Source organism: Eriocheir sinensis, chromosome 10 (assembly GCF_024679095.1).
Source record: "Eriocheir sinensis breed Jianghai 21 chromosome 10, ASM2467909v1, whole genome shotgun sequence".
NCBI classification, from domain to species: Eukaryota; Metazoa; Arthropoda; class Malacostraca; order Decapoda; family Varunidae; genus Eriocheir; species Eriocheir sinensis.
The window spans coordinates 1,484,131-1,500,177 of NC_066518.1; the positions used below are offsets into that span (position 1 = coordinate 1,484,131).

General features: G+C 44.7%; 1 protein-coding gene across 2 annotated transcripts in view; it reads right to left on the bottom strand.

Moving 5' to 3' along the window:
- Window positions 1–6,874: 6,874 nt before the first annotated feature.
- LOC126996421 (uncharacterized) overlaps window positions 6,875–16,047 on the bottom strand; it is a 17,594-nt gene continuing 8,421 nt past the window's right edge. For both annotated transcript variants that reach the window (XM_050856831.1, XM_050856832.1), the window contains exons 4-9: window positions 15,921–16,047; window positions 14,748–14,886; window positions 13,505–13,632; window positions 12,324–12,407; window positions 10,716–10,829; window positions 6,875–9,058 (exon numbers count right to left, since the gene is read on the bottom strand). The exon at window positions 15,921–16,047 is cut by the window's right edge and continues 56 nt beyond it. In XM_050856831.1, the coding sequence (XP_050712788.1) occupies window positions 8,546–9,058; window positions 10,716–10,829; window positions 12,324–12,407; window positions 13,505–13,632; window positions 14,748–14,886; window positions 15,921–16,047 (1,105 nt within the window). In that variant the 3' untranslated portion in view covers window positions 6,875–8,545. The remainder of the gene's footprint in view (window positions 9,059–10,715; window positions 10,830–12,323; window positions 12,408–13,504; window positions 13,633–14,747; window positions 14,887–15,920) is intronic.

Below are 16,047 nucleotides of genomic sequence, written 5' to 3' on the forward strand. Positions count from 1 at the left end.
TAATAATGCACTAAAACGAACATCTCTAGGAATTATTGCCCTTCCTCACTCGTAGGCCATGCTTTTTGTTTTATTATGGCATTCACTCGTGTCGAGAGGATTAGCGGAGCGCCTCTCAGATCCTCTGCACTGTTGATCCATTCGTGCGAGACGCTCACACACACACCTGTATTGTAGTGCACCAGCGGCGTCTGCTGCTGCGGTGAGTGACGGCTGCCTCTAATGCCTCAGCGCCCATCACCACACTTTGTCTGATGAAGTGGGGCCTCCCTGCGGACACACGCCCCCTTCCACGAGCCCTTAGAGTGAACCTTTGCCTTGCCTGAGGCTGTTTGCCGCCAGCTGAGACAGGCGTGAGGGAGGCAGGGAATTGTGGGTGTTTTTATCTGTCGACGAAGTGAATTGCTTCTTTTTCCTCGCCTCTTTTGTTCATTTACCGCACCTGTTATGTTTGATGACAAGAAACAGAAGGAAATGGAATTGTCTATTTGGCAGAGCACAACTCTTATACCGCGACATTAAGACGTGACTAGTTTCTTAGTCTTCCAGATTTGTGCCATATATACATACGAGCATACATCTCTCTCTCTCTCTCTCTCTCTCTCTCTCACACACACACACACACTCTCTCTCTCTCTATATATATATATATATATATATATATATATATAGAGATATATAGAGAGAGAGAGAGAGAGAGAGAGAGAGAGAGAGAGAGAGAGAGAGAGAGAGAGAGAGAGAGAGAGAGAGAGAGAGAGAGAGAGAGAGAGAGAGAGAGAGAGAGAGAGAGAGAGAGAGAGAGAGAGAGAGAGAGAGAGAGAGAGAGAGAGAGAGAGAGAGAGAGAGAGAGAGAGAGAGAGAGAGAGAGAGAGAGAGAGAGAGAGAGAGAGAGAGAGAGAGAGAGAGAGAGAGAGAGAGAGAGAGAGAGAGAGAGAGAGAGAGAGAGAGAGAGAGAGAGAGAGAGAGAGAGAGAGAGAGAGAGAGAGAGAGAGAGAGAGAGAGAGAGAGAGAGAGAGAGAGAGAGAGAGAGAGAGAGAGAGAGAGAGAGAGAGAGAGAGAGAGAGAGAGAGAGAGAGAGAGAGAGAGAGAGAGAGAGAGAGAGATCTTTAACAACTTCCAAATTCCATTATTTTCATGATTAAACGATTCTGGAAATTGGAACGATTTCGTTGAGTGAGTTGAGAGGTGTGCTTACTCGTTCATAGTCAGATAACTGTGCATACGAAAGGTTTTTCATGTCACTACTCAGACCGTAATGGCCACCACTGCCCGTTTGTCCTTGGCATGGGTTTAGTTATAGCATTGTTTTAATGGAAATCACAATGTCGGGGGCGGGGATGTGTCGTGCGCGTGGGCGAGGGGCAGCAGCTGGGGCTCCCGTGGACTGGTCCAGCGTTACCGCTTTAGTCAGACAGACCCGTTAACGACTTGGGTCACGTCACGACGCCAAACCCTAAAGATCCCCGCTGCTCCTCGTAGGATGAAGGGGAAACATGTTCAGCCATACCCTTTCTTCTTTGATTGCCACTTTAATACAAGGGTTTTCTGTCAACGGAAGAGGATAGGGAAGAGAGAGGCCTACTCCGTTGCGTTTTTCAGCGTCCCGAAAATATGTGATGTCAAAAGAAAGGCAAAAGTTAGAAGGGCAGTTTTTCGTTTTCATTCAATTTCCATTTCGTATCGCTACCAGCATTACACACACACACACACACACACACACACACACACACACACACACACACACACACACACATGAACATGAATGTACGCACAATAGCCTCGCTTAATCTCTGAGGATAACTTTCTTACTCGCCTGACTGGTTTCTTTTACATGTCCCTTTTCGGACCCTTTTGCGGTACTTCATAGCTCGCGGCTCTTCAGCGGTGGGAGCACTCTTACTTTCCTGCACCTGCCACTCTTAGTAAGTAGTAGTAGTAGTAGTAGTAGTAGTAGTAGTAGTAGTAGTAGTAGTAGTAGTAGTAGTAATAGTAGTAATAGTAGTAGTAGTAGTAGTAGTAGTAGTAGTAGTAGTAATAGTAGTAGTAGTAGTAGTAGTAGTAGTAGTAATAGTAGTAGTAGTAGTAGTAGTAGTAGTAGTAGTAGTAGTAGTAGTAGTAGTAGTAGTAGTAGTAGTAGTAGCAGTAGTAGTGGCAGCAACAGCAGCAGCAGCAACAGAAACAACAGTTGTAATTGTTACAGTAACAATAATAATAATAATAATAATAATAATAATAATAATAATAATAATAATAATAATAATAATAATAATAATAATAATAATAATAATAATAATAGTAATAGTAATAATAATAATAATAATAAAAACGATAATAAAAATAATTATCCAAAATAGCAACAGCAATAATAAAGAGAATAAAGAATCCCCGAGTTGGGCAGCCAAGACCGCACTACTCTGGCAGGGTTACACGAGAGCGCTGCTTCTCTCACCTAGAATTCGCCCTCGGCAATAACATTATCAATAATTATAGCAGCATCAACAACGATACCAACGCCTCTCCCGCTGCCTCGGAAGTAGGAAATCATCGTGTTTACAAACGCGACGTCCTTAGTGTGAAGGAAAAGAAGGGCGGGGCGGGTGGCTGTCGACTTGCTTCCCTCCACCACCACGACCACCACCACGACCACCAAGAACAACAACAGCAGCAGGCACCACCTTGCGCCTCTTCCGTGCCAAGTCTCATTTATCTCGGACTGAATCTTCAAGGGCTTTGGAGGTTCATAAGGGTGATGTTCGACAGTTTGAAGGCTACAGTTTCTTATTCTAGACGTGAGCACTAACTAGATGGTGCGCCTCGACCAAGGATTCTAGACTCCTCCTTCCAAACAGATGAATATGCCCAAATAATTATGTTCTGAGTGTGTTGTATGCATGACGCTGTTTGATGAGTCGAAAACCTGGTAGGCGTTGTGTTTACATAATTTGCCGGTTATGTAAGATAAACCTATACATCTGGTGAGGATGGGACAGGATGTGTGTGTGTGTGTGTGTGTGTGTGTGTGTGTGTGTGTGTGTGTGTGTGTGTGTGTGTGTGTGTGTGTGTGTGTGTGTGTGTGTTACTCCTCGCCTCTCCACATCACAGCCCCGTCACGCACCAGAAACTTAGAGTCAGAAATTATAGATCTCGCCAGTTTACACAACACAGGTAAATGGATACGAATTGATGTAAGGACAGGTGTGTGTGTGTGTGTGTGTGTGTGTGTGTGTGTGTGTGTGTGTGTGTGTGTGTGTGTGTGTGTGTGTGTGTGTGTGTGTGTGTGTGTTGCCCAAGGTCTACGGCATCACCTCCCTTTCAGGACACACACACACACACACACACACACACACACACACACACACACACACACACACACTCGTGATATAGTAAAGGTCGTGCAGATTCCTCGTGAAGGACGCGACGAGCCCCGGGGTGATGGCAGGGTCAGGACGGGATACACGCACCCTCTCCCTCCCCCGCCCCCAGGCACGCCTCCCTTACTCCACCGTACCTTCTACCCTATCTCTTCGACACATGCAATCACATACGCTTTCCTATACTTTCACACCCTCACCCATTTTCTTTATCAACGCACCAACTCCCCTATTCTTCCTCTACACGCAGTTTTTTCTACCCTGCACTCTTCCCCGTGGTGTTAATGGCAGGGTGACTATAAGCTACGAATCCTCCAGCCCGGGTTCGCAGCTCGGCCCGGGCAGTCGAAGTGCAGCTCATCCAGGTGGTCATACTCCCTTAAGGACTGGTGGATAAATGGGTGCCTGGGGAATCCTGAGAAAGGTAAACTGTGGTAACCCGGATGTTTTATTGGCCCTGTGTCTCGCGGTAATGACTTCTTACCAACCACATTGACCCACCATGTTGACCTCTCTTTCGGCCACCTCTTTTGATTCTTTTTTAGGAGCAGCAAGTAGCGGGCTTTCTTTTATTATTGCTTCCTATTTTGTGTGCCCTTGAGCTGCCTCCTTTCTTGTAAAAAAAAAAAGTCTCAAAGTGCCAATGGGACGGAAATGAGCACCGCAGCCACGCGCAGTAATAGCGTATGCCCCAAATTTACCTTTCCTACCCTTCTCCTACATGCCGCCACTTACACACAAATACCTTCCCTTACCCTTCTTCTCTAATAAACTCCTTCGCTTACTTTTACTAACACACTACAACCCTTTAACAAGCACTACCGCATCCTTTCTCTCCTTCCCTCCCCATCCCTCCCGCGCACCTTCCTCCTCTATCATACCGTTCATTCACTCACGTTACCAACACAGTTTAGTCTTCCCCCCTGCCCTAACGCACCCTTCCCCCTCTTCCTTACCGTTACGCAGGTACACCTCCCATCACTTACCCTTTCCTGGCTCACCCACTATTAGCAACGCCCCCTGTCCATTCTATCAGAAATGAATGAGTCTTGCCTCTCCCTCTCTTCCTCTTCGCCTCCCTCACGCACACTGTCCCTCCCACTCCGACTTTTGTCCCCTTTCCCTCCCTCCTTCCTGCTCTCTACCACGCTGAAGATAAACCTCCATTACACTAAAGTTTTGTTGGCTTAATACTGCTATACACGGAAACCCCAATCCTTCTGCGGACGTGTTGGGTGTGGATGGTAGGAAGAACAGGTTTTCTCACATCCCGTTGGTGCTATTAATGTTGTTATTGTTGTTATTGTTGTTGTTGTTGTTGTTGTTGCCTCACGCTCACTTTCATTTCCTCCGTCTACTGAGACCCGGATCATGTTCGCTCGTTGGGTTGGGTAAAGGCTTAAGCCAAGACTCTCAGACATTTCGAAGCTTACACACCCACATTTGATAAGGCTTTCGTAGAGGTTGTGGGTATTTCCATGGGTAGTTTTACGAGCTTAGTTATAGTGTGACAATGCTTCCTCACCACGGATATGAAAACTACTCATAAGAACCGGGCTAATCTCCTTTTTGGCCATTTGAACTATTAGTTGAGAGTTGTCTGAGAATACGGGACTAAGTTAGAGTTATGTGCGAGACCAGTTTTTTGTTCCTTTGCATTAATTTTGTTGTAACCGAATTCTTATTATTTTATTGGCAATGTTGAGAGGTAGAAGAAGAAGAAAAAGAAGATGAAGGAGAAGCAGTAGAGGAAGAGGAAGAAGAAGAAGAACAAGAAGAACAAGAAATAGAAAAAGTAAATGTTGTAGAAGAAGAAGAAGTAGAAGAAAAAGAAGTAGAAGAAGTAGAAGAAGAAGAAGAGGAAGAAGAAGAAGAAAAAGAAGAGGGCGAAGAAGAAGAAGAAGAAGAAGAAGAAAAAGAAGTAGTAGAAGAAGAAGAAGAAGGTGAAGACCCCTACTGTACGGCTGTGGTTTTAAAAGACTAGGGCAACGTTAGCTCGGTCAGGAAGCAACAACCGGCCTGTCTCTACCTCGGTGTTGTTGTCCTTGGGCGGGGAACCAGACGCGGCCACCACCACCACCACCACCAGCAGCTCCACCCACTCTCGCTTTCATTGGTAGGAAGGCTGGTCTGTTTTCACGCTTCCTTGATGCTAAACAGAACATACCACGAGCAATACTCTTTATATAGATGCTTGCCAACGCACTCTCAGCCTTTTCCGCCCGCAAGCACCCAACTTTTCCAACGCACCCAATACCCTGTCTCTTCAACACACGCCCACACGCACTCTGCTACTCTCATGCACCATCACCCATTCTTCCTAAACACCCACTTTTTCCTCCCCTCACCCGTCTCCCAAAGCAGCCAAACGTATGGCTTCAACGTCCCACATAGCGAATAAAGAAAGATAATTGAGTAAATAGCTTAACAAACGAATTTTAATGTAAGGATAGGTTAATAGGTGAATGGATAAATTAATAAACAAAAAATATACATAAATAAACAGCATAATCACTGTCACGATATATCACGCTCAAAATTTGCCGTTCATTATCTGTTCCAACCCGTGACTTACTCGTGTCGGTCATGCTTTGGACGGTGACGCAGCTCATGATTTGCTTCTGGAGGAAAAAGTTGGAAAGTTTCGTTTAGTCGGCGCAACATCTGTGGTCATATGCCGGAGAGAGGCAGAAGGGGAAGGAATTATAGGAGAAGGGAACCGACCCCAGGAGACGGGACACAACCCCCGATTAATACCTGGTACCCATTCCCTGCTGGGTGGACAGGGGCGTAGGGTACCGGAAATGCTTCTGGAGGACTAGCGCCATGCACCCCTCGCCCTCTGCAGCCATGGGTCCGTATTCCAAGTACACCTATCTGACAAGACTTTCGAGGCGTTTTGGGCATTCCCAGGGGTAGTTTAATGACCCTGGTGGTAGTGTGACCCTTCTTCTGTACCATGAGTGTGAAAAACCCCTCATGAAAACCCGATTACTCTCCTTCTAGGCCTTTGGAAATAGTTGATGTGAGGCGAAAACGAGTGAGAGTACCGACCATGGTGACACGAGTCTCTGGAAGATGCCCCCGCCCCTCACACCAACTATTTCCAAAGTCCAAAAAGGAGGTTAATCGAATTCTAATGAGTGTTCTTTTAGGTTCACGGTACAGAAGAAGGCTCAGACTACCACCAGGATCATAAAAGTACCCCTGGAATTGCCCAAAACTCCCACGAAAGACTAGTAAATTATGTGTTCTTGGGCGCAGAAATGTTTAAAAATATGGCCCTAAAGGCAAATCTCAGAGTGCCGACCCGGGAGAGGAAGGGAGATGGGGTGGGTATTAGAGAGGGGCACACGTCTGTAATATATAGTTGTGCAAGCCATGTTGTCCATCTCCGTCTCCTTGGCCTGTGACCCTGTTCAGTACAAATGCCTTGCCCCGCGGGACATCCGGGTTACGGGCTCGCTGCGTCCCAACCACCGTGAGGAGATTCACAGTGTATGGATGATTCCACCCTGACACACTCACTCCTCGGAGATGTGTCAGAGGTATTTTATTTTTATAAGCATTCAACTGAAACGCATTTACACATTTACAATATATTATAAAAAAGACGTTTTCTTCACAATAATTCAACAATTGCATTATGGTAATCTAACAGGCTGGACAATGGAGAAAGTATTATCAGGGAAACGAAAATATTATGAAGTCCATTAAAATTCAACAGTTCAGAGTATGGGCAGGTAAGGCCGCGGCGTGCAGTGCTTGAAGCCTAGGACCTATAACAGCAGCTATAAGAAGGCAAGCACCGGCCAGACAACAGTAAACATCAACACTCATTAAAGCTTCCGATCCTTCGCCTGGAGGGTCGGCGTGGGACCCGCGGCGGCTCGGGTAACGGCCTTAGCATAATCCTACTTCTCAGACATCACCAACTGTTTAAAAAATTCAAAACTTTCTTCATAAAAAAACTTTCCCACACTAAATGTGTTGCCAAACCTGCACGAACTTTATGGAAAGTTTGCTGTTAGCAACGTTAAGTATATAAGCTGGACAATCCCGAACAGACTCGTCTGCTCCGAACTGGTGAAACTGGCACGCGGGAATGAGGCATTATCAGACGCAAGCTGCCTGACCGCTCCCTTGGAATATACAATGACAAGCCTGCCTCAGCGCTTCACAGCCAGAGGCGGGGGAATGGTGAATGAAGATACGCCTTCCTGGCCCTGCTCGTGCCATTGTCTGGAGGAATGCCGCGGCGACCCAAGGCTCGGGGCTGTGGGCCTTGGGTGCCATTCTTGTAAGTAAGGATGCAGTTTAGCGAAGGCGAGTAGTTTGTGCAGCCACATCTTATTATGTCGAAACATGCCACTTAACACTGAAACTATACATTTCTGACCGAGAGTAATATATATATATATATATATATATATATATATATATATATATATATATATATATCTATCTATATATAGATATAGATATATATAGATATATATATATATATATATATAATATCAGCTAAAGTTTAATGTTCCGCTAAACATGGCTTTAGGCGCCTGCCGTGAGTTAAGGAGACAGGTGTAGCTGTTTGAAAAAAAAAAAAGTTCCTCTAATTACATCTCCCGTTGCGCTGATGAAATAATAAATGAAGTGGAAGATCAATGTTTTTTTCGCTACTGAGATGTAAAAAAATAAAAAAAGCGTTAGGCGAGAATTATTCCAAGACCTGGAGTAAATGGGTCACACAACAGCGGGTCTTCTCATCCGCGGGGAGCAGCAGCGGCTCAGTGGTCGATGTCAGTTTCGGGCACGGCTCACTGTCGCTGTGCTAACGGCTCCTTCGAAATGTGCAGCGTTGCGGCAGGCGACACCTTGTTCCTATGCCACTAAGGGAAGCGGCCAGACAGTGAGCGTCAGGATACACCACACTCCGGCCTTGGTGGGAACGCTTGCTACGAGTGAGAGTTTTTGCGTGTCTCGGGTAAGTACAAATCCCATAAGGCTAAAATTATATACAAGAACAATCGTTTAGCTGGCAAGCTAGAGCATGAGGCAGCAAGCAGCTCTGCTGACGCCGAGGGCGGATACGGACGAACGTAACGGAATACATTATATAAAGAAACATGGAGAGCTTTTTACATGATAGCACTTAGCTTAACCCACTCTCGTGATCACTTTGTTTTATTGGCTTTCCATTGGCTGTTGTGGTTCGTCGTGAGCGGGGCCATGATGGTGACGCCCTTCTTCTGCTTGGGGGAGACATGCCCATCTTTTTTCGCCACACACGAGTTTGTACATTTGCTCAGTGCGCCTGGGCCGTTAATTTCCGGGGCCTTCTTGACGTTCTTGTCGTTCTCAGAGTCGTGTTCCTCGTCGATGGGGGAGATGGTGTGGTCGCTGTCCAGCTGGTCGGAGCGGTTATCTTCACTTCCCAGAGCGCTGTCTTTTGCTGGAGAACCGTCCAAATACTCGTCGTCTTCCTTCAGGGCTGGCTCCGGGAGAGTCTCCGGGACTCCCAGGGGGCGAGACGGCGCTGGCTCGGATGACTGCTGAAGGGCTGTAGGGCTTAGAGATAACTGGCTGTTGTTGGTGCAGGCTAGATTTTGAGCCCTTCGGCGAAGACTCTCGGAGCGCATCGACCGAGTTCGACGGCTCTTCTTTCCTTTCGCTAGACGAAGCAAAAACTGTAAAGACGACAGAATGATGCTCTATTAAACTTTATGCAGTCTTACAGTAGTCATGCTACTCTAACTGTAGTCCTGGTAGAAATCTTCCTATCAGAGAGAGCGCTCCTTGGCAGAGCAACATTATCTTGAAATAGTTTGTTCTCTCCAAGTGAAAGTACAACTCCTGTCGTCTACCTTCCTACACCTTAGCCTGTATCAGTCAGACACGGATGTACTGTGTATTTCTTTTTAACTTGTGGATATTTTTATGATGACTGGCTAAGTGCGGAAACTCCATTTGAATTGGTAGTCAGGGGAGAAGTCAGGGCACCGAGTTGCTTTAGCGGATGTGTTAGGAGCGCTTGAGGTGTTGTGTTTCCGTAATAATATTTTCCTCTTGACTAACGTTCTGGAGTATCTCTATGGACCTGTTCTCGAGCCAAGTAGCTCTGAAGACTGATCCATCTTATAATTGTTGTGGGCGGAGGCAGCGCTGACTAGGGATGGTGGACATGCAGCAAGAGATGGTTAAAATTGTGAGATGAGAATGATGATGACGATGCTGCTGCTGATGATGATGCAATGATAGCGATGACGAAGACGACGTATATATTATGAAGATGCCTCAGCTACCTATAGATATTTTTCATCCGTATTTTTAATGTATGTGTGTGTGTGTGTGTGTGTGTGTGTGTGTGTGTGTGTGTGTGTGTGTGTTTCTATTATTATGTAATTGAGTAGGTCCCCGCGATAACGAACAAACAAACAAACAAACAAACCTGAACTTCACCGCACAAATGTAACAAGAGAAGTAATTAACCCCTACAATAATTACGTAATACAACAGAGGACGGATGTAGGGACGCAGGCTAAGGATGACTGTAACTACATTATCTTTTGCTACAAGAGATGCTAATGTTCTTCAGGGTCAAGATTTTAGAAAGGGAGTGCACACTAATATAACTAATTTGTTTACTCCACCTCAGCTATACTAAGACACACTAAACTACAAAGTAAAGTCTGTCTAATACACTAATGGCCAGCTCGAGAATCCAACACCGTGCCATTGTAAGCGCCCGAACCAAACTATATTCTCCAAAGTGATCCGTTATTTCTACTCAATACCAGATAGTAATAAAGAGATTTCCTGCGCGGTTTCCTATAATTTCCTTCTCCTTTTTATGTCAACGCCAAACACTAGGGCTACAAGGAGTTTTGGTCGTGTTTTGTGTTTGGTTGGGGAGCTTACAAACGTAGTGTAATGGACTGTAAAACCGGCCCTAAGACAAGCCAAGTGGGAGGCGTGTCCGTGAGAGGGGAGAAGCACTGACCCCCAATGAGAAAAAGGCCTTACATGTTGCCTCATTTTCTTCCATTATTATTATTATACGCCATTCTCCTTTGTGAGGGTGGCTTGCAAGAAACAAGAAGGAAGGAGAGGGCCGAGAAGGTGTTCCAGGAAGCGGGAGGCGTGAGAGACTCGATTTGAAATATTAACAAGGATAGTATTAGAAAGTAAGACAATTAATGAAAAAATGAAAAAAAATGTTAAAAATATCAGTATAACGCACAATGCACAATAGATAAAGTCTTTTGAGCACTAAAATACATCCTTGCCCCTTCCCCCTCATACGGACACCCCACAAGTGGCTCAAAGATTAATTTCGTTACTGACGGCGAGGCAGACGACGCAGAGAGCCTGAACGAGCGACAGCATCTTGGCGAGGGGCGGCTTGCTGCTGTTCCACTCCTCTTGCAGGGGCCTCATCATCTCCTGAATCTCGTGCTCCTGGAGGAAAAAAAAAAGAAACGATGCTTAGGTCAGTAGTGTTTCTTTCATGCTGAAGCGGAAGAGAAAGAAATGTGAGTAATGTAAAGATCCCCGAGGCTGACTTTTATTTTTAGGAGGCAGTCAGAAGCCAAACAAAGGAATTGATTTAAAAAAGCACCTCGCGCTTAAAATATCTTCAATTTTACTTCAAGAGGTATCATGACACTTCCATTTTAAAAGAGATGAGTCTTGTCTTTGAGAGAAAAGAAATCGTTCCAGTTATTGCTGATCTCATTCCCTGCAAACCACGCCACGCTCGCTCCGTGGTGCCCTGTTACATGTGTCTACTTTACGATTTCGCAAGGCTGTAACAGAACCTTTACGATTTTACACGTACAGTAAACTTCTTTTTCAGTATAAATATCTTATGTACATACATCTAATATACTGTAGCAAGGACACTACTTTCGATGGTCTGTAAATTGCTCCATTGTCTTTACCTAGCTTCAGACGAGAGCAAGAAAAGAACACGGCAGTGAACTATATGGACAAGGTCGGTGCACTGTTCGGCATGTGACGCTGTGAGCTGTGGTGCGTGTTGGGGAAGTAGGGTGAAGTTAGTATTTAACTGATGAACACATGAAGCCCCCACAGTGAAACACTTTAAACCTACACTTGTAATATGACTCAAGTTACACAGAACATACAAGTTGCTCTGATTTGCAAAAACATACATCGAATTACAATTATTTTTCTCTCTCTTTACTGAAAGGCAATTGGGAGGTCACCATGACCCGCGCCTGGCTAAGGCGCGTTACGTGGCGCGGCCTCTGCCTCGGGGATCTGCGGCTCAGTGCGGGCCGGCGGGACCATGCGGGGATTAAGCGTTCATGTCCTGCCTCGCCACGGCCTCTGAATGGTAATGCGGAGGTAACGTGGCAATATTTCCAAAGCACTGGATGCGCTGACACATATAACATTTTTCTGTAAACTTGTTTTTCCTTCACGCATATTACACTGTCCTTCTTAGGATGTCTCCAAAATCATTCAATAAAAACTGTCACAAATCAGAAATCTTTCGAAAGTTTAAAAACAGACAGAGGGCATGAACACTTCATTACAAGATTATATATCGATATCTATCTATCAATCTATCTATCTATCTACCTATCTGTCTATCTACCTATCCATCCGTCTACACACACTGACTTAATTAACCAATTAAATAATTAAGTTAGCAATTATTCCTCCACTGTTTTTCCTTCTACAAAATTTATATGAACTGTGAAACGATTATTTTCCACAATGTATAATACTTCTCCGTGGTTCCGCAGTCGCCTCTTCAACACGGGATGCACTTGAGGTCTACGTTTCTAGCGACGTAAAGCAAGTCTTTGGCACACACACACTCACTCTTGCACAACACTCATTCACCGTATACTTAACGCTCACTCAGTCTATGCAACACAAGCTTATCTTTTGCAACACTCATTAACCCTTTGCAACACTCACCCTTGCCCACTTTTGACATGAGGCCTGGAAAGAGTCGGCGTAGGGTCGCATTCGAGGCTCCACCATTTGCTTGGCGTACGTTACCTGCAAGAGGGAGAGGCGAGAGATCAGGTGAGAAGGGGGAGAAGTGTAAATGGAAAGCCTACACAGAAAGGATAAGTGGGGTAAGAGATCAGGTCATGAGAGGGACTAACTGAACATTCGAACACCACATAAAGGAAAAAGGGTCAGATCGAGTGGCAAAGTGAATATAGATAAACGCAAAAGTTACATATATAGGACAGGAAAAAAGAAAAACACCACAGGAAGGTCAGTTGGGGTCAAAGGTCCGGGCAGATGACACAGTTTAGTTGATATAAGGAGGTTGTGCTTAGAGGTCAGTTCATTTAATATAAACACGTGAAACCACAAATAAAAAGCGTGTCGGTATATCATGCATATTAAAGCAAAAGACGAAAGGTTTGAGGTCTAGGTGTTCAAACATGCAAAGAGCTATAAAAAAAAAACAAATTATGGAATTAAAATCAAGAAATGGCAATAGTCAGAAAATATATATAGGGCAGAACAGCAGATGGACAAAGAAGTGACAGACTGGGAAATATCTGATGTTGAAAGACAGATCCAAGGGGACGCCGCTCACCTGAAGGTATGCCGAAAATAATAAGTATATGGAACGCTTACACCAAAGGAATATAAACGTTTGGAAGTGACCCTTACCCAGCAGTGGAATGATACAAGCTGACGATGACTCTGATGAAGATTGTGAATAGTGACTTATTTTTGGGAGCCGTGAGATAGAGACTTAATGACTTTGATGAAGATTGTGAATAGTGACTTATTTTTGGGATCCCTGAGATATAAACTTAATGACTCTGATGAAGATTGTGAATAGTGACTTATTTTTGGGATCCCTGAGATAGAGATTAATGACTCTGATGAAGATTGTGGATAGTGACTTATTTTTGGGATCCCTGAGATAGAAACTTAATGACTCTGATGAAGATTGTGAATAGTGACTTATTTTTGGGATTCATGAGATAGACAGACAGTTGGACGGACAGACGAACAGAAAGACAGACAGAGAAGGGAGACTCAATACCGTACGTGAGCCTGACGGAGTTTTTAAAGACAGTTGGACGGACGAACTGATGAACAGACAGAAAGACAGACGGGCGACTCACAATGCCGTAAGAGAGCCTGACGGAGTTCTTCCTCATGACGCGGAGCTCCTTCTTAACCCTGCGGTACATGGCCGCCCTGAACTTGCCCTCGGCCATGGCGGTGGTGTCCTGGCGGTCGAAAAACATGCCTGCGCGGGGAGGGAGAAAGCAAGGCTGCAAGGAGACGGAGAAGCAGCAGCAGGCGGCGTCATGCAGGGGTGGGGGGAGTGTGTTTTGAGTACGTTCAGGATATAGGGGGACCAGTGACAGGAAGAAGGGCAAAAGAGAAGCTAGTGAATGGCTCCAGTACCTTCACCTACAAGTTTGGGCTCCGTGTCACAAAGAGCGTTAAGTGTGATGCCATTGTTGTTGTTGTTGTTGTTGATGATGATGTTGCTGTGAATACATGGCGAGGTTATATAACGCGTCAAATTAATGTGAAAGTAAAGACTGTGAAGCATTTTATTGATACATTTATTAATTTGTGCGTGTGTTGATTTCTTGTTATTTGTTTACATATATTTGAGTATTCATTTTTTTATATATATCTATTCATATATATGTATTTATCAACCATTACTGTCTGCGTGTGTGTGTGTGTGTGTGTTAGTGTGTGTGTGTGTGTGTGTGTGTGTGTGTGTGTGTGTGTGTGTGTGTGTGTGTGCTTTTTACAGCAAAGGAGACAGTGCAAGGGAGTAAAAAAAAGAAAACAATAAAGAAAAAAAAAGCCCGTTACTTACTGCTCCTGAATAGAGTGGAGTGGCCAAAAAGAGTGTGTGTGTGTATGTATGTATGAGTGTGTATGTGTGTGTGTCTGTGTGTGTGTGTGTGTGTGTGTGTGTGTCGTGTTCCTCTTCTACATCACACATTTCCCTTGCTCTCCTTCCCAGTCCTCCTCCTCCTCCTACCAAACACTCTGCTTGAGGCTTTGGCGCTGGAGTTTCTAAATAAGCTCATGTCTGCACCGTGCCGAGAGTTTTGTGAGAAGGAAGCATGAGTAGGCATGTGGTGGGCAGGCGAGGCTCGGGAGGAAAATTATACATTAAAAAGGAAAGCCGAAGACGAATTGGCAGCACACATGACCAGCCATTCGTGGAGATTATTACGTTGTGAAACATTTGACAGCAAGAGAGGAAGCTTGGGGGAATGGTGCACACTTGAGGGGTGGGGGTACGGGGGAGCGGAGGAAGAGAGAGAGAGAGCGAGAGAGAGAGAAAAAAAGAGAGAGAAAGAGAGATAGAGAGATCCCCCTCGACCCCCTTACCGTGCGCGCCGCCCTTCAGGATGCGTCGGGAGTCGGTGGAGGCGTCGGACAGGTACTCGTCGCCGAACTCCGTATCCTCGTCGTCATTCACGTCACTCCCCTGGTCGTTCTTCAGCCGCTGGAGTGCCGCTGCCTCGGGCTGCCACAAGACATGAAACACACACACGTGAACGACATTTTTGACGTGTTATTTTTACCAATATTAAAGTTTGGCAATGGGAGGTGCAGCCAATAGTCACTTTAAGTTAGTCTAAGTAGGCTCGTATTCTTCAGACGGTTTCGGTTTAGAAATAAATAAATAAATAAACTTCTAAAGACCACAAAGGAGATAAGTCGAATTCTCATAAGGGTTTTTCAGTCATGGAGCAGAAGCCTTGTCAAGCTGCCACCAGGCTCATGCAACTACCCATGGAAGTACTCACAGCCTCTATGAAAGTCTTATCAAGTGTGGGTGTATAAGCCCCAAAATGTTTGAGAATATCGTCTTTTTTCTATAGTATTCAGACTTTTGTGAAATGTGAAGAAGATGGAATCCAGTCGTGGTCTCATGGATCCTCTAGGCATTTTACCACTAGCTACTAAGTTCATTCTGTTGTTAAGTAGCTTCTAACTTTGTATGTTGGTATTTGCTCTTTTTATCTAATACATAGGTCTTCTTGTTAATGCTCCGTTTACGTAATTTTATGAATTAATTAAAATACAGTTTATCTTTTGCTCTTTTCTTGTTTATTATTCTAAGTTATGTCACAAAATGGAACATATGGAAAATAGTGGAAAATATTACTAATGCAATGACCAGAATCTTAAACATCAATATGGACACTTTACTGAAAAAAAGTACCGTTCTTTTCACGTTTTCATTAGTATAATTTCAAGCCTCGAACGCACCAACATTACAGAGGAATAGAAGATATGATTTCATAAACAAAACTGATATTTTTGCCTTTTTGACATGTTAAAAGAGGAAGTGTTTCTTATACTTCTTGCTCTTTATTTTGCTACCCCTAATATTGTACCTTTGCGGGGTTGATGTAGCCAATCAAGCGCATTTAGCCTTTCTTTATTGTAGCAGATTATAATATTCATTTGTTTATTTATTCCATACGGCTGTGCACCCAGAAGAGTAATTTAATCTCCTTTTAAACAGGAGGAAGGAAGCGAGGGGGAACCTACGTTGGTGGGCGGCACAACGTGTCTGTAGACGTTGGCGACCGGCTTGAGGAAGAAGGTGACGATGGCGATGACCAAGTCCTGGACCTTGAGAAGGAAGGAGTCGATCCTGGTGAGGGCGCTGTCGAGG